Below are 20032 nucleotides of genomic sequence, written 5' to 3' on the forward strand. Positions count from 1 at the left end.
ATAGTATTGGAAGTAGTATCCAGAGCAATCAGGCAAGAGGAAAGAAATAAAGGGCATACAAATTGGAAAAGATGAAGTCAAACTGTCCCTGTTTGCAGATGACATGATCCTAAATATAGAAAAACCTAAAGACTCTCCCAGAAAACTCCTAGAGCTGATAAATGAATTCAGTATAAAGTTGCAGGATACAAAATCAACATATAAAAATAAGTAGCATTTTTATACACTAACAATGAAATAGAAAAAGAAATCAAGAAAGCAAGTCCATTTACAATAGCTACTCCTAAAATAAAATACTTGGGAATAAATTTAACCAAGGAGGTGAAAGATTTCTGTAGTGAGAACTACAGATCACTGCTGAAAGAAATTAATGAGGACACAAAATGATGGAAAGACATTCCACGTTTGTGGATTGGAAGAATTAATGTGAAAATGTCCATACTGCCCAAAGCAATGTACAAATTCAGTGCAGTTTCCACCGAAATACCAATGACTTTCTTCACAGAATTAGAAAAAACAATCCTAACATTCATATGGAACAAAAAAAGACACCAGTAGATAAAGCAATCCTGAGAAAAAAAAATAAAGCTGGAGGCATAACACTACCCAACTTCAAATTATATTACAAAGTTATTGTAACCAAAACAGCATGGTGCTGGCATAAAAAACAGACTCTTGAGTCAATGGAACAGAATAGAAAACCCGGGAATCAACCCACATAGTTAGAGCCAACTGATCTTTGACAAAGGCATCAAGAACATAGATTGGGGAAAGGACAGCCTCTTCAATAAGTCATGCTGGGAAAACTGAATATCTGTATTTAGAAGGATGAAATTAGACCCATACCTCTCACCGTACATATACCAGAATCAACTCAAAATGGATTAAAGACTTAAATATAAGATATGAAACTATAAACCTCCTAGAAGGAAACATAAGGAAAACACTTCAGGAAGTAGGAATGGTCAAAGACTTTACAAATAAGACCCCAAAAGCATAGGCAACAAAAGAAAAAGTAAACAAATGTGATTGTATCAAACTAAAAAGCTTCTGCACAGCAAAGGAAACAATCAACAGAGTAAAAAGACAACCTACAGAGTGGGAGAAAATATTTGCAAATTATGTGTCTGACAAGGGATTAATATCCAGAATATACAAGGAACTCAAACAACTAAACAGTAAAAAAAAATCTGATTTAAAAATGGGCAAAGGAGCCAAATAGACATTTCTCAAAGGAAGACATACAAATGGCCAGTAGGTACATGAAAAAATGCTTAACATCACTAATTGTCAGGGAAATGCAAATCAAAGCCACATTATCATCTCACCCCAGTTAGACTGGCTATTATCAAAAAGACAGAATGACAAATACTGGTGAGGATGTGGGGGAAGGGGACCCTTTTACACTGTTGGTAAGACTGTAAATTAGTACAGCCTTTATGGAAAACAGTATGAAAGTTTCTCAAACAACTACAGATAGAGCTACCATATGATCCAGCAATCCCACTACTGGGTATATACCCAAGGGAATGGAAATCATCCTGTCGAAGGGAAACCTGCACTCCCATGTTTATTGCAGCTCTATTTACAGTAGCCAAGATATGGAACCAATCTAAGTGTCCATCTACGGATGACTGGATAAAGAAAATGTGGTATATACACACAATGGAATACTACTCAGCCATAAAAAAAAGAGTGAAATTCTGCCATTTGCAGCAACATGGATGAACTTGGAGAAAATTATGTTAAGTGAAATAAGCCAGGCACAGAAAAAGAAAATACCACATCCTCATTCATAAGTGGGAGCTAAGGAAGAGAGAGAAAGAAAACAAAAGTATGTTGAACTTTCAGAAATAGAGAATAGAACTATGGTTATTACAGGAGGGATATGGGGATGAAGGTTAGGGAAAAATTAATGTTTTTTTAATGACACAAAGAATTAATAGTTTTGTAATCACAAATATGCCAGCCATCCTGATTTGATCATCATATTGTATACAAATACTGATAGTCCACTCTGAACCCCACAAATATATATAGTGGTTTCAATAAAAAAAATTTCACTAATTTCTCTTACACTATACACTGCAATAATATTAGTATATGCTACCATCATCTCCCAGTAGTACTAGCCTACTAACTTGCTGCCATCCTTGATCCCTTACACTGACATTTCCACACAGCAGCCTCATGCTTTCTTAAAACGTAAATCATGTCATGTAATTCCTCTGTTCAAAACCCTCCAGTGACTTTCCATCACACCCAAAACCAAACCTCAGTCCTTGCCATGGTTAAAAAGCCATATGTAATATGGACGTAGCCTACCTCCCTCTCCAGCCTCTTTTCCTACCACTCCCCACTTTTCTCAGTGTGGCAAATTTCAAGAGATTTCAGAGAATTTGTATCACCTAGATTTGATGCTCTGGGCACAGTACAATTAAGTTAGAAATTAATAACTAGATAATGTACAAAACATTCATTTGAAAACATAAAGACATTTCTAAGTAGCTTACAGGCTGAAGAAGAAATCTTAAGTAAAATTAGAAAATAATTTAGGACTGAATTATAATGGAAATACTCTATTTCCAATTTTGTGGCATGTGACACATTGATAGAGCAAAATTTATATTGTGTTATATTTAAAATGGAGAAAGGCTGAAAATAAGCTAAATATCTAGCTTAAAAGTAGAAAGAATAAACTGAAAATAGAAAGCAAAAAATAATAGATAGAGCAGAATTCAATGAAATCAAAACAAAAATTCAATAGGATTTTTAAAAGTCAAAATTTTGTTCTTTATAAAGACTAACAAATCTACAGCAAGACTGTTCCAAAAAAAAAAGGATGGGGGAAAGACATAATATAGATGCAGAGATTAAAAAGATAAGAAAATCCAAATAATTTTATGACAAAATATTTGAAAACTTAGGAGAGATGGACAATCTCTGGAAAAACAACTTACTGAAACTGAATCTAGAAAAATCTATTGGTAGAATGTAATGTGAATGGTATCCCTATAATTTAAAATCTTTCCACTAGGAAAAGACTGGACTAAAATGGTTTTACAAATGAGATGTACCAGCCATTCAAGAAAACTGATTATGACCTTACACAAAATGTTGTTAGATAACTGAAAAAGTGGGAACACTTTTTCTGTCTCTCTGAGAACCACATAACCGTGATACCTAAAGTAGACAAGAACACTACAAGAAAGGTAAATGGTAGGTCAGCCTTACTCATGAACACAGATGCACAAATCCTAAACAAAAATATTAGCAAGCCAAACTCAGCAGAATATTTAAAAACAAACAGGAATTGAAGCAGATTTTTAAAAAATTAATTCATGTAATTCAACAGTAAACAAAATAAAGGAGAAAATAGCCCAAATATCCAAATATATTAGTAATTCTATTAAATGAAAATTATGAAAATATTCCATTTAAAAGACAGTATCAGATTGGAAAAAAAAATAAAATCCAACTACACACTACTTGCAGGAGAAATATCGAAAATATAAGCATATTAGTAAGCCTTAAAGTAAAAGGATAGAAAAAGATAGACCATGCAAAAACCAAAAGAAAGCCAGTATAGCTGTGTTAATATCAGGTAAAATGTACTTTAAGGCAAAAGGTCTTACTAGAAATGAAGGTCACTTTACAGTAGAGCTTCACAGTGATTAATGGTTCAATTCACCAGAAAAATAAACACATTAAATCTGAGGCCTGATAAAGCCTCAATGTACATAAAGAAAAATTGACCAAAGAAATGGGAAAACCCGCAGTCATAACAGGCAATCTTAACAAATCTTAGTAATAGAAAATAAACCATGCTCAGAACGGAGAACTAAATATTATAAAAAATACCAGTTTTCTCCAAATTTATGTAAATTCAGTGCACTGCTAGACAAATCACAATTCTTTTGTGGAACTTGACAAGATCATTCACAAAATTATGTGAAAGAAAAAAGGTCTGAGAAAAGCCAAACATTCCTGATGAAAAACAAGAAATACCAAGTGCTTTCTCTACAGATACAAGTAATTAAGACAGTGTGCTATTGGCATAGAGACAAACAGACCAATGGAATGGAATGTAGAGCCTATATTCCTCACACATATGGAAACTAATGTCTCACACGAATATAAATTCTTTATGGGTTAAGGATTTAAGTATGAAAGACAGATTTAAAGCAATAATGATGATGATGTTGACTAACACTTGCTGAATGCTTACTACTTAACCAGGCATTGTACTGACCACTGTATAGATAATGATGCAGTTATCACACAAAGATATGAGGTAGTATCGTTATTCTTTACAGATGAGAAAACTAAATCAGAGAGGCAACAGCTCAAGATCATAATCACAAGTGAATGATCGGTCTGGCTTTAAAGTCCATGCTCTATCAGTGTCCTATACTACCTCAGATAATATAGGAGAATATCTTCTTGATATTAGAAAGGAGGAGGATTTCTCAAGACACAAAAAACCATTTTTTTAAATTTTATCATTTCACAATGTAAACATTTTTTGTGACCATTTACCAATTTCTCCCTAACCCCCCTCCTTCTCCCCCTCCCCCTTTCCCACCTCTGGTGGCCTCAGTTCCATTCTCTCCTTTTGAAAGTTCAATGAATTATTGTGATTGTTGTATCTTCCTTCCTTTCTTGTTTTTTCTTCCAGATCCCACTTATGAGTGAGGACATGCCGTATTTCTTTCTGTACCTGGCTTATTTCACTTAACATAATTTTCTCTGAGTTCAACCGTGTTGCTGCAAATGGCAGAATTTCATTCCTTATTTTATGGCAGAGTAGTATTCTGTCATTTATATATGCCACATTTTTCTTATCCAGTTATCTATCCATTGATGGACATTTAGGTTGGTTCTAACTCTTGGCTATTATAAATAGAGCTGCAATAAACATGGGAGTGCAGGTATTCCTTCAGCATGATAATTTCCATTCCTTTGGATATACACCCAGCAGCGGGATAGCTGGATCATATGGCAGTTCTATCTGTAATTGTTTGAGGAACATCCATACTGTTTTCCATAAAGGCTGCACTAATTTACAGTCCCATCAACAGTGTAGGAGGGTTCCCCTTTTTCCTTATCCTCACCAGCATTTGTCATTCTCTGTCTTTTTGATACTGGCCAGTCTAACTGGGGTAAGGTGATATCTCTGTGTGGTTTTGATTTGCAGTTCCCTGATGCTTAGGGATGTTGAGCAGTTTTTCATGTGTCTGAATCTGGAGATTGCTTTGGGTAGTATGGACATTTTCACAGTGAACAAACAAAACCATTAAGGAAAAGATTGACATTGATATCAAGAACTTCATTTCATTAGAAGAAATCATAAAGATAAAAAACAGACTGAGAGTAAATAATTGCTACACATATGATTAAAAAAGGATTTGTATCCAGAATGTATAAGAACTCTTATGTATTAAAAACAAGACTAGTAGCCCAACCAAAAAACGGGCAAAAGCGATGAACAGGAAAAAATACAAATTAGCCCATAAATATATGAAAAGATATTTAATTTCATTTAATCAGTGAAAACCACAGAGAGGTACCATTGAAAACCTATGAGGTGGGCAGAAGTTTTAAAGTCCGATAATAGCAGTATTGAAATGATGTAGGGTGATGGAATCTCAGCACTCTGTTGATGGGATAGAAACTGGTATACTCTGAAGAACGATCTGGCAACATCCTGGTGAGGCTGAAGATGTACCAACTGTTGATTAGCACTTCTCCTCCCAGTTATATACCCCTGATATCCAAACTGGAAGAACTGCTTGCCCATGTACATCAAGAGACAGTTCTAAGAATTTCTGTAGTATTGCTTATAATAGCAAAAAGTTAGAAGCAACCTAGATATATCTGTCACTAGTAAAATGAGTAATTTCCTAATCCTAAAATGATAATGAAAATGTATTAAATTAAACTACACATATCAACTTGGATGAATATCACAAACATAAGGTTGCTCAAAGAAAGTAAGTTACAGAATACATATAAATAGGATACCATTTATAAATGTTTCAAAACAAAACATGCAAATAATGCTATATTGCTTAGAGATACATATATACTTAATGAAAATATGTAAAAGTACAGGGAGGAAGAGGGAGGTTATGAGGGGAGTTACACAAGGAGGATTTAATGCGCTGGTAATGTTTTATTTTTTAAGCCGGGTATTAGGTACCAAGTATTCCTTATATCAGGTCTTTTAAAATATTGCTTAATTTTTAAAAAGGTTGAATGGATATGGAAATTCTCTATATTTAATATTGAATAACTTATTGAAAAAAATTTGAGGACCTTTTTATTTAACTTGTTTCCTGACTGGCAGTAAATTTATCATTTAATGAGATCTCAAAATGGAAAGCGGTAACTTAAAAAGGAGTAACAATATAGTACTGGGGATGTTGATTCTTTTCTCGAAATTGAAAGCCTAAAGCCTTTTCCTTATGGTTTTACTTATGTAAACCACTGTACAGTTTGTTTTCTTTGATACTGTGTGGATAGTATAAAACCAGTTATTATAAAATGCTTTCTCTAAATTAAGGGGTATTGTTAGTAACCAATGTTAGTTTCAAACCAAAATGTAACTTGCTTACATCAAAGCATTTTAGAGGGAGTGCACATTCTATTTTTACGTAGTTGGTATGGAAAGTTATTCTTAATACATGTTTGTACGTGCATGTTTCCTCCTTCATAGGGGCTTGTATATCAGACTTTAAAACTGAATAACAATAATGCTGAATTTGTACTCTAAAGGGCTCCCTGATTTTTTATTTTACAAAGGTGCACGCCCAAAGTTGGGACGCCGACACAGTATGGAAAATATGGAACTTATGAAGTTAACACCAGAAAAGGTTGGCAGTTTTTGTTTTAAATTTTGTGAGCTGTTACAGTAAAATATTTTAGTAACTTTCAATTTATTTTTTGTATTGCATTCTCTTCTAATTTATTTAATCAATTCTCTATTGTACAATCAGATTATGTTCAATGTTTTGTATGATACATAACACTGTAATAAACATCTCTGAATTTAAACTGTAATAGTTATCCACTTCATGTATTTAGTCTCTGCATCATTCTTTAGCATGGGCCCATATAAGTTATGAAAAAGAACTTTCCTCAAACAGTACATGCAGTCTGTAAACTTTCTCACTAATACTTTATGACAGGACCAGCTGGTAGTAACTTTTAATTTAAATGAAATAGTTTAAATAAGCATTGTCCTATCTGGGTATCACTTAAAAATTTGCCTTTAAAAAGAATCAGAAAAGTACAGTGCAGAAGAAAAAAATGTATTCTGTGTACAGTATGCTGCTATCTGTTTTTTAAAAAGATTTATGCATACATATTCTTTGCAGATTCATAAAACATTTTTGGAAGAATATGTAAGAAATTTGCTAACAGTTATTTCTTCTGGGAAGAGGATTGGGTATCTGGGTTAGGCTAGAAATGTTTACTTTATATACCAATTTTAACTGTTTGAATACTTTACCATGTAAATATATTACTTTTTTTTAAATTAAAAGATTGGGAAGGTCAAAAAAGGGATAGGAAGCTTTCTTTGTTCCCAACTACAAAACACAGCAACGATATTGCCAAGATAATGAAATTTATGATCAAGAGGAGAGTAGTTTTTCTAGCTGCATTTTTGAAAAGCATTTTTTTAAAACTGACAAAGTACTGTTATAGACGTCGGGAGAAATCACCCTTGGAGACCAATATGGAAAAAAAACTTTATTGCCGGCAGCCGGGACCGCACCAGCCAATTCAGAGTGCGGCGGCGAGCCGTTTTTACTTTCGGTTTCTAAAGCTGCAAGCGGGGCAACTTGGTCTCCCAATTACTACTCTAGGAGTTATTAGCGGATGCAAGCAAGCCAGCAGTACATAAGCTAATTTTGCAGTTAGCATGGCTCCTCCCAGCCCCTCCCACATTTTTCCGCCTGGGTTTTTCCTGCCTGAGTTTTTACAAAACAGAGGGGTTATTTTAAATGGCGTGGGTCATGCTCTTAGAAAAAAGACATTACTTCAATACATTTTATTCAAGATGCATCTTCTCTAGGCCTTTTGGGGGGTGGTTTGCAGGGATGATAACAGAGAAAGGACTTCATAATTGGAAAAAGGCTTCTTTCTTCCACCTCCATTTAACTTAATTTTACATTTTAAAAATAGGCTCTCAATCTTTTGTGGTATATTTTTAAAAATACTTTTTATAAAATATGTTCATTATAGTAACCTTAGAAAATTCCAACAAGGAAACTAAAAATCATCAGTAATCCCACCTCCCAATGGTAACAACAATTAATATTTTGGCATCTATTCATCTGGCATTTTCATATGAATGTTATATCATAGATTCTATTTTATAAACATGGTAATATATCAAGAACATCTTTCCATGTCATTAAATATTATTCTGCCCTATCATACTAACTAGCATGTTTTTGAATATTGACACTTTTTGTGTGAGTAGTCTTCAAAAGACCAACACCTAATTGTTTTGGACTCATATTTTTAATTGTTTGGACTCATGATTTTTATTGCTGTTATTCACAGAGTTGTTTAAAAACTCTGTTATCTTCTGAAGGACTTGGTGATTTCCCCAAAATATCCAGCTCTTATCTTGTGAATGGTTCTCAAATATAAATCTGTTAAATCCACAAGTTTTCTTTCTTTCTTTTTTTTTTTTTTTTTAAACTTTTAAGGCAGTTTCAGTCTGCTTGCTTTTTTCTTGTAGGAACCTACTAGTAGCAGAATCAATTTGCTATCTTCTACCTCTGTAGTGGCACTAACAGTAAATTCTGTAAGAAGCTGACCAGATTCAACTCTAATTTTCTAAGAGTCAAATGGTGAAAAAGTTTTATCTCTAATTTAAAATATGTTTGTGTGGAATTAGTTCTTTGTGTTGGTACTTTTCCTCATAAGACATTGTCAAATAATTCGTTATTTCATTACTCTAAACAAAGTAAAACGTACATAAGGAAAAAGGGAGACTTCTGGTTAAGATGCCTCTCACGAAAGGCTCCAGTGGGAGGGAACTTTTGAGACTTGGATGTGTGATAATGTCTTTTTCCTACTCACATTTGATTGGTAATTTTGCTGACTATAGAATTCTTGGTTAGAAATAATTTTCCTTCATAATTTTTAAGATGTTGTTCCATTCTGTATTCTTGTTTTCAGTGTTGTTGAGAAGTCCAAATAACTATATAGGAAATATTTTTAATTTTTCACATTTCTACTTGGATTTTAGGTGCAATTTTATGTTCCCACATCATTGGCCATTTTTTCTTTCTCCAATCAAGACCACAAAATCTGCTCTAGCAAATAATTTCCCCTTATAACCTATATGTGAAAAGGAATAGCTGGCTTACTAGCTATATGTCTCATTCCCCCTGCCCCATCGTTAGCCTGGGGGCAGGGGTCATTCCAATTTGTGCTTCATGGGGGACTTCTCTAGGTTTATGAAGGTGTTCTATATTTCGATTAGGGTAGGGGTTATATGGCTTCCAACTAATTACACTTAAAATCTGTCCTTTGACTGTATGTGAATTTTACTTATGAAAAAATTTGCTTCGCCAAAACTGTTATTACATAGTACGGACCTTTAGAGTTACTTGCTAACACTTAAGATTAATGTTAAAGCTGCAGATGTCACAGAGCTATTGTATGTACTGCATATTTTTCTTTTGTACTCAATAAATTTTATTTTGAGTCTGTTATTTAGAGGTTGTCATATATACTTAAACCAGATCTAGACCTATATAAACTGGTTTTACCTATCAAGAATTTAGTATGGTATTAGTGAAAACAGTACATTTTTATCAAAAAAATTACTAGTGTTGTATAAATTTTAGATGTTAATTTTTATGGTTAAAAAAATTTCCAGTTGTAATAGATTTTTAAGCAACTAACAGTTAGAATAAAACTTAAGCTCCTTCTCTGACCATTCAAATTTATTTTTATAGGGTTTCGGCAAACTTTGTTTTCCTATTTAGGTTCTTAAAAGCCACCATTTTAATGTTTTGATAATGAAAAATCCACAGTATGAATTTGCTACAAGCTCTTGAAAATAGTCAAATGTACTTTAAAAAGGGATTTATTAAGGAGTCTAAAATTCTCAACATCCCCTCCCCAATAGTATGAGTAAAGATGTTAGGTTAACATAGGAAACCAGAGAGAGTTTTTTTAATGTCCTACTTTCCTTTTATAATTTTGTAGGTACAGAACTGGAAAAGTGAAATTCTTGCTAAACAAAAACCTCTTATTGCCAAACCTTCTGCAAAACTACTCTTTGTCAACAGACTGAAGGGGAAGAAATACAAAACTAGTTCCTCCACTAAAGTTCTCCAAGATGCCAGTAATTCAATTGACCACCGAACTCTGAATTCTCAGAGGGTATGTTTAAAATAAGTTTTTGAGTATTGTTACTCAAAGAACTTGTCCATATTCGCCTATCTTTTCTATCTTCTTCAAAGCTAGAAACAGTAATTATTACTCCATTCATAGAAAAGTTGTTCCATTGTTTTGGACAGTAATTATTTCTTTGAGTCACTATTGTTTGCAAAAATACTACCATTTATTTCACTGCAGTGTCTTCCAGTAAAACTAACCCATTTAGCTTAGAAATCAGAACAAATGAAATTTAGATGTTCAAGGATTTCTAAATACTAATTTAGAATGAAGAATGTCTGCTAGCATCAATTTCTATTAATCATATTATTGAAATTATAATAGAATTAAAAACTGTTGATGAAAAATGAGCACAGCAATCAGTTTATTAAATTTAACTTATTTAGAAATAAAAATACCATGGGTGTACTGATTAAGTATCAGGGAAATCTACTCTAGCTACCCTATATTCTGATAAAAGGATCAAAATAAGTTACAGAGAAGGTACTTCCTATTATCATATCCATTTTTCAAGCAATGAAAACCTTTGAAAAAAGTGTTAGTTTTGGTTTTTTTTTAATTAGTGATTTATGTTGGTCCTCCTGTCAGCATTCCCTTTGTATATACACCATTGTAATGTATTGTCCTTTGCCTTGATTTTTATCAGTGGTGTATTACACAGCTCTTTGAGCTATATATGACTAATAAAAGGAAAAAGTTGGGGGTACCGTAATATGTAAATGGTTCAGGAATATTTTTGTAGATCCAAAGCAGAACTGGAATTCAAGAAAGGCACACCTTTGTTTAACGTTTGGGCTCTTAACTAAGCTCACTTAGCTCAACTGAAAATGTCCATACATTTGGAGCCATACTGTGTTTTGATGTTCAGAATTTTGAATTACAGGCTTTTTTGCCTCTAGGAAAAAGTCTTTGTTGATGACTAATGCATTTGATGTATATATCATTCCCAAACTACAAATTCAACATGTTAAAAACTGTACTCTTTCGACCACTCCTATTTTCAGTTAAAGGGGTGCCGTGTACTCTGTCCCCAAGGTAGGAATGCAGGAGTCATTCTAGATTCCCTCTCCTTCACTAATCACATCGAATCACTACGTCCTTTAGATCTGCCCTACCTCCCCACTTAAAAAAAAAAATCTCTGCTACCATGTCTTAGTCTACTACTTAATCTCTTACCAGACTTTTGGCACAGACACCTGAACTGATCTCCCTGCTTTCATTACCATTCCTCCAATCCATTTCAGGGGCCAGTTTCTACACAGAACTTCTCAAAATGGACTCTATTTGTCATTGCTCCTCTTAATTTCACAGAGGGTAAAGTCTAACTTGTTAGTGCTGCATTCAGAGGCCCTTACTTTGGCTGCTGCTTCCCTCCTCTCCACCCACCCTGCCCTTCAGTTCATTATCCCCTGAATACTACAGACCTTTGGGATTTCATATTAATCGGTATGAAACATCTCTAACCTGCAAATGCCTTTTCATTCTTAAGGAACCAACACAAATACATGCTATAAAATTTTCCCTATTTTTACTAAGAATTAGTTACTCCCTCTTTAGGCCCATAACATTTTATAGATATGGGCCTCTATTATAATACTTTAACATTATGAAAAAATTTTTAAATTACATGTATTAAATATTGCATTCCTCTTTTCAGTTTTGAATACTTCCAAATAAAGTATGACAGGTTCCCTGCACACACAAATATTCATTTATTTAAAGTTCATATTTTGTCAGGATCTTCAAATCTTCAAGTATAATAAAACAAACTTGCAAATCACTATGCTAGGAAAATACACTTGCTTTCTCACTTAGTTTAACAGTTCTTATGAAGGTTAGTTTATTTAAATTCTGTTGTTATAGAATCTTGGTACTGAACTTTCAGCCTGAGGTACATGCCTGTATCACTAATATTTGCACAATTCATTAAGTATCTGTACCAGTTCTGCTAAGTCTGAGATATGTTTCTTTAGCTTTAGAAATACAGGAATTAAAAACTAAAATAACTAGAAATTCTTTTTGTTAAGTTGGATTGAAATGATAGCATTTGATTGCCAATATTGCCATCTTGTATTCTTTTTGAAAACGGTCAATTTTTATTTTTAATCTTTATTCTTTACCTTTAATATTTGAGTGTATCATGATGTTGTTCATTGATGATCTAAGCATAATGCTGGAATATTTAAGTGTACCAGATTTTCTCTCAATATTTTAGAAAATCAGTGCAGATACTATTGGAGATGAAGGATTCTTTGACCTATTAAGCCGATTTCAAAGCAATAGGATGGATGATCAAAGGTGCTGCTTACAAGAAAAGAATTGCCATACAGCATCAACAGCAACTTCTTCCACTCCCCCCAAAATGATGCTAAAAAGTAAGTCATTTGTGCTTCTCACCCAATTTCAATAGTTCTCATTGACATCTTCTGATTTGAGAATTTAGGCATCATAGGAGATAAAATAAATGAGCCTGAATCCAGGTATATCTGAAATGCTGGTATGTGTACCGTTCAAAATAAGGCCTTTTCGGTTCCCTTGAGGATATCTGTATTTTTAGTCCAATGTGCTTTCTACTAACTATATTATACTGCCTCCCTAGTTTCTTTGGGGTTGGTAGATGACTTTAAAAAATAAAAAGGAAAAAAATGATAGTTATACATACCTTATGATTGTATGTAAAATATAAATACTTCATATTGGATTAAAAAATAAAAGCGAAAACAAGCTGAAGAGAAACCTATGGCTAAGGCAGAAGCTAAGGCCTGCCTGAATTAAAAAGGTCTAAAATAGGTTTCTTAAATTTTCCTATTTCAGCTACCAAAAGACTTCTCGTACCATAGACCAAGACTTGCCAGCAGCACAAAACTCTAAGTCTAGTTCACTAAATGATTCCTATCCAGGGCATGGATTAAAAACACTGTCCCATTCATCCTGTTCGGAGATATGTAAGAAAAACAGTTTATTCACCTTCTGAAATCTAGCCCCTTTTCTTAGTTACATTTTGGGTGAGCATTAGACAAGGAGAAATATAGCTAAATCTGAATAACCTCCAAGTGTATCATTTGAAGTACTCTGGGGTTCATACTTCCCTCCCTGCCGATGAAACTATGCCCACCTACTCAAAAGCCCACCAGTGACACTAAAACAGGAGGGCAGGGCAGGTGTTCAGGCTGGCAAGGCAGAAAAAGAACTATGTATATAATAATTATGCTCAAATATTTTTGTACTATTTTGGCTTTTTCTGTTCATAGTGCCATCTGTTTCTGTGGTGTCCCCCAACACAGATGAGTTTTTAGATCTTCTTGCCAGCTCACAGAGCCGCCGTCTGGATGACCAAAGGGCCAGTTTCAGTAATTTACCAGGGCTTCGTCTGACACAAAACAGTCAGTCAGTACTTGGCCACCTAATGACTAATGACAACAAAGAGCCTGATGAAGACTTCTTTGACATCCTTGTAAAATGTCAAGTATGTCTGTATATATATTTTTTTCATTCTGTATATAGTTCAGATACTGTTGAGAGCATTGGCAGTATTATAATTCTCATTTGGGAAAGGCTTATTTTGTATTAAGGAGCTCTGTACTTGTCCGTCATTGAACAAAAAACTGTCAAACACCAATTATGTTCCAAGTGCTATTCTAGGCATTGGGGATCCACTTGTTTTTTTTAAAGGATCCTACATTTTAGTGAAAGAGTCAGTGAATAAGGAGAGGGAAGGAGGAAGGGAAAGAGTGTGTGGTAATGACACTTACTGTGAAGAAAGCTGAAGGAAGAATAAAGGAGTAATGGGTGACCGGGGTGGTGGTGGTTGGTGGGGGAGTGTCTGTTTCAGATAGGATGGTCAGAGAAGGCCTTTCTGGGTTGCCATTTTAACAGAGACCTGAATGAAGTGAAGCAGCCAATGTGAATATCTAGGGAAAGAGCATTCCATGCAGAGACAGTAAGTCCCCTCTTGGATATAAAAGCTTAGTAGGTTCGAGGAATGGCAAGGTGGCCAGTGTGACTAGGATGGAATGAGTATAAGGGTAAGAAGAGAGTAGTACGAAATGAGCATGAAGAAGTAATAAGGCCTAAATAATATTGTTTCTTATAGTCCATGTTGAAGTCTTACGTTCTAAGTGTGTTAGGAAGATACCAGAGGGTTCTAAAAGATCACCCTGGGTACTGATGGAAAGATGTAGAATGGCAAGGGTGTTGGTGCAGAAACCAGCTAAGAAGCAAGTGTAGTAATCCAGGGAAAAGATATTGTTGATTTGGACTAGGGTGATAGTAGTAGTAGTAAGTCAGAAAAGGAATATATTTGGGAGTTACATTTTGTTGGCAAGACCTCTTAATAAATTGGATGGAGGGTATGAGGGGAAGAGAATCAAGGAGGATTTCTACCTTTTTGGCTTGCATAACTGGGTGAATGAATGGTGCCATTTAGTGAAACGGAGAAGACTAGAGGAGAAGCAAGTTTGGGGAGGAAAAGCAAGAGTTCTGTTTTAGATATGTTAAATTTGGGATAATTAGACAATGAAGTGGAGATGTTGAGTAGGCAATTGAATATAAAATCTGGAGCCCAAGGAAGAAGTATCTTTGGGAGTCATCGGCATATAGCTTGTATGAAAGCCTTGGTAAGAAATTACCTAAAGAATAGGTAAGGATTTCAGTTACTTTACAACAGGAAGAGGTCCAAGACTAAGCCCTGGACATTCCAAAATCTACTAGACAGAGGAAGATGAGCCAGCAACAGCCAGAGAGGTGGATGGAAACCCAGAGAGTGTGGTATGGTGGAAGCCAAGTGAAGAAAGTATCTTAGGGGATGTTAAACTGTGGCAAATACTGCCAAGAAGCCAAGTAAAATAATGACTGAGCTACTAGATTTGACAACATGGAGATTATTAGTAATTTTGAAAGATACTGTTTCAGAGCCATGGTAGGAACAAAGGTGTGAATGAGTTGAGAAAACGGGAAGTGTTAAAAGGGAGATAATAAATATTGAAAACTTTCAAAAGGTTTTGCGTATAAAGGGAAGTTAAGAAATGGATCATTAGCTGGAGAGAGATATAGGAGATGTAGGGTAAAAATGGGTTTTTTCTTATTTTGGTACGTGATAATGTTGCATGTCTACAAATGGAAATGGTCAAGGAGAGAGAGCCAGTGATGCAGGGAGTACGGGATAGCTGAAGAACAAAGTTTTTGTGTAAGTGAGACGGAAAGTAGAGTAAATGTGTATAGATACGGAGATCTGAGCAGGTAGGAATTCTCTCTGGCGCCTTTATTTTCTCAGCAAAGTACAAAGTGGGGACATTGTAAATTTGAAGAGAAAGGATATGGAAAATAGTTGGCTTTGAGAAACTGAAACTAAATTGACCAAGGAAAAAGTAATATAGTACTGTGCTGAAGACACACACCTGAAGTTCATGATCATTGGAAGTAAGACCGTTCAGTGCAGTTGTGTTTTCCCCAATCATCACCAGCTGCTTGAGGAGGCAGAGGGATGGATTTAATCAAAATTGGTATTTTGCCAGGAGAATGAAATGTAGGGAAGAGAAGGGTAATTGAAGACATATGCCGGGGGAAAATTTTAATGAATCTAGGCTGTAAAGAAGGGAAGTAAGAAAATGAAAAGTATGAAAGTAAAAAGTAGCAGTGGTCCCAGCGGATTCAAGAAATACTGAAGATAATACCTAATAACAAACCATCAAAATATATGAAGCAAAAATGGACAGAATTGAAGGGAGAAATAGGCAGTTCTACAATAACAGTTGGAAATTTCAGTATCCCAGTCACAATAATGAATGGGACAACCAGACAGAAGTAAGGAAACAGAGGACTTGAACAACACAATAAACCAACTTGATCTAATGGCACATACAGAACACTGTACCCAACAAGAGCATGCATATTCTTCAGTGCACATAAGACATTTTCCAGTACAGACCATATGTTAGGCCACAAATTAAGTCTCAATAGATTTAAAAAGATAGCTAGCTACCATATAAGGTACCTTCTCTGACCACACAGTATTAAGTTAGAAGCAAAAAACAGAAGGAATAGTGGAAAATTCACAAATTTGTAGGAATTTAACAGACTCAAACAACCAATCAAAGAAGAAATCACAATGGAAACTGGAAAATACTGAGAGACTAATGAAGACAACATACTGAAACTTATGGGACATAATGAAGGCAGTGCCAAGGGGGAAATTTATATCTGTAAATGTTTCCATTAAAAAAAGAGCTCAAATCAACAGGCTAACTTTACAACTTAAGGAACTGGAAAAAGAAGAACAAACTAAACCTGATACTAGGAGAAGGAAGGAAATAATAAAAATCAGAGCAGAGATAGGTAAAATAGAGAACCGAATAACAGCAGAGAAAATCAACAAAACCAAAACTTGTTCATTGAAAACATTCATTGACAAACTGAGAAAAGACTCAAATTACTAAAATCAGAAATGAAAATGGGGCCATTACCACTGATTCTACAGAAATAAAAAGAATTATAAGAGTACTATGAATAAATGTATGCCAAGAAATTGGATAAGCTAAATGAAATGGACAAATTACTAGAAACATAAAACCTACCAAGAACAAATCGTAAAGAAACAGAAAATACACCCATAACTAGTAAGGAGATTGCATCAGTAATCAAAAACCTCCTGATTAAAAAAAAAAAAAAGCTCTAGACCTAATAGCTTTCCTAGTAAGTTTTACCAAACATTTAAATAACACCAGTCCTTCTCAAATTCTTCCAAAAAAATTGAAGAGGAAGGAATATTTCCTAACTCATCCTATGAGGCCAATATTGCCCCCATACCAAAGCTAGACACATTACAAGAAAGTACAGACTAATATCCTTTATGAATACAGATGTGAAAATCATCAAAGTAATACAAACCAAATTCAGCAACATATGAAAAGGAGTATACACCATGACCAAGTGGGATTTATTCCTGGAATGCAAGGGTAGTTCAACATATGAAAATCAATCAATGTAGTACACCACAATGATAAAATGAAAGAGAAAAAAATCCCACATAATCATCTCAATTGATGCAGAAAAAACATCTGACAAAATTTAACACCGTTTCATGATAAAAAACACTTAAAAAAAACCTAAGAACATCAGGAAACTACCACAACATAGTAAAAGCCATATATACAAAAACACAGCTAACAACATACTCAGTGGTGGAAGACTGAAAGCTTTCCTCTAAGATCAGGAACAAGACAAGAATGCACACTTTTGCCACTTCTATTCAACATAGTACTGGAAGTTATAGCCAGAGCAATAACTTGGGCAAGAAAGAAAGAAAAGGAGAAAGGAAGAAGTAAAATTATCTCTGTTCACATGTGATTTATATAGAAAACCCTGAAGATTCCAGAAAAAACTGTTAGGAATAATCAACAAATTCAGTAGCAAATACAAAATCAACACAAAAATCAGTTGTGTTTCTGTACACCAACAATGAACAACTGGAGGAGGAAAGTAAAAAAACAATTCCATTTAAAATAGCATCAAAAAGAATAAAATATTTAGGAGGTAAGCAAACTTTTTCTGTAAAAAGCCAGATAGAAAATATTTTAAGGCTTTGCAGGCCATTAGGTCTGTTGCAACTGTTCAACTCTGCTGTTGTAGCAGGAAAGCTGCCATATAGAGCGTGCACAAACAAATGTTTGGGTGGTGAAATGATAAAATTTTATTTACAGAAGCAGGCATTTAGTTATAGTTTGCCATCCCTTTGCCTAAGAAAATACTTTTTAAAGTAGTGCTGCAGGATTTCTGTATATAACATATTTCTAAAGATTTGGTAAGTTATATTGTTGATACTTATTATGGTAAGATTATAACCTTGAACTGTCATACTTGAACATAGTTGATCTTGTATTTTAATTCATCCCAGATAATTCTTTCTGACCATTTCTAACTAAAATATTATGACAGAATAGTACACTTACGTACTATTGTATTAAAAAAAACATTTAAGCCCATATAGCTATAGATATACTTTTATATTTTGATTGTATAAGTCAGTTCAAAGAAAAAGTTTTGCTAGGTTTCAGGTCTAAAGATTAAGTAAAAGAGGCAAAAAAAGAAATGTTTACAGCTACATTTTTTTGTTGCCCAACAGACATATTAACATGGTATTTTCCTTCCCTGCAGTATTTTTGTTTTAATCTCTTTCTCAAATTTTTAGGGATCCAGATTAGATGATCAAAGATGTGCTCCACCCCCTGTTGCCACAAAGGGTCCAACAGTACCAGATGAAGACTTTTTTAGCCTTATTTTACGGTCTCAGGCGAAAAGAATGGATGAACAGAGAGTTCTTTTACAGAGAGATGAAAACAGAGACACTGAATTTGGACTAAAGGACCTTTTACAAAGTAATGCTTTGTTGGAATTTAAAAATTCAGGAAAAAAATCAGTAAACCACTAGTTACTGTGGAAATTTTTTTTAAGAAAAGACCTTATTTCCTTTCAGAACACTGCAGGGAAAATCTATTACTTTTTTTCTTAAAGGGAGAATTTATAGCACTGTAATACAACTTAAAATGTTTTTAGACTGATGTAAATATTTAGCCTCCAATAGTGTAGTATTAAGGAATTAATTCCTCTGGACATTCACTTATTTCAAGGTGGAGGTGTCCTATAAGGTGCTTCATCAATTTTCTGTAATTATTGCTTGGGACTGTGTTCTTTGGTAACTTTTTAAGATTCCTTTACCTAGTGTTTGTAAAATAGGAAGTTAAATGAATCCTAGAGTTTAATCTTCTTGATCAGTTTCAAAAATCTTAATTGACTATGGCATTTTTTTAAATACTTAACCATGGATATAGTGGTAAATTATGTTCTTTACTAAAAATAATGTACTTGACCAATTTTTAAAAAAGTTATATAAAAGTCATTTTTTAAAAATCTAGATTTTTTTCTCTAAGAAAATCTATTTTCAGTATATTTTTCGGCCAAAGCCAGTATAAAAGAAACTCTTAACAAATAAACTTCATTTAGCATGCTTTGGTTTGTTAAAAAAAAAAAAAAATATGGTTTAAAATAGTCTCATTTGTTCATAATACTGCTGTGAAACAAATTTATAGGACCTAATGTATTAAAAAAAACAAAAAACAAAACACCCATGTGGTTATGTCAAGAACCTAGGCCACGTAAATAGAAAACAAAAACTCACAAAAATTAAGTATGAAAGACATCAATTAGGACCTCAGCTATCATCAAGCCTAGCCCCCCTTATTCCCACAAAAGGAAACGTAAAAGGAGATAAAGTGTAGCAAAAAAAAGACAAGAAAAATGGGACAGAGCAGGTCCTGGACTAAGTATGGCTGAATTGCAGAATGCAAATGCCCACACCAGGAACAAATTGGCAGCTCATTCATCTCTGGTTGCTTCTGATTCTGCACAGCTGGGATGGGATCTGGGCCTCTGTTCTTCAAAAAGTCATTCAGGTGATTTTGATGGACAGTGAGAACTACTTCTCTAAACGGCCAATGTTGAAAAAAAGTTACACAGAGTCTGGAATTATATGAAGTGCTCAGCCAAAAAAAAAAAAAATTATTCTTGGTTCTAAGATCAGACAAATTTTGTCAAAACTACTAAGTTAAAA

General features: G+C 34.1%; 1 protein-coding gene across 6 annotated transcripts in view; it reads left to right on the forward strand.

Annotated features, from left to right (window-relative positions):
* Positions 1–20032, forward strand: part of GPSM2 (G protein signaling modulator 2) — a 60244-nt gene that overhangs the window by 26426 nt on the left and 13786 nt on the right. For 4 of the 6 annotated variants that reach the window (XM_063103586.1, XM_063103590.1, XM_063103591.1 and 1 more), the window contains 5 exons: positions 6805–6875; positions 10237–10413; positions 12644–12803; positions 13680–13894; positions 18614–18800. In XM_063103586.1, the coding sequence (XP_062959656.1) occupies positions 6805–6875; positions 10237–10413; positions 12644–12803; positions 13680–13894; positions 18614–18800 (810 nt within the window). Of the gene's footprint in view, positions 1–6804; positions 6876–10236; positions 10414–12643; positions 12804–13679; positions 13895–18613; positions 19242–20032 lie in introns of those variants that run through there. The other 2 variants (XM_063103588.1, XM_063103589.1) reach the window with 2 other exon arrangements.

The sequence above is a fragment of the Cynocephalus volans genome, chromosome 8 (assembly GCF_027409185.1).
Source record: "Cynocephalus volans isolate mCynVol1 chromosome 8, mCynVol1.pri, whole genome shotgun sequence".
NCBI lineage: Eukaryota > Metazoa > Chordata > Mammalia > Dermoptera > Cynocephalidae > Cynocephalus > Cynocephalus volans.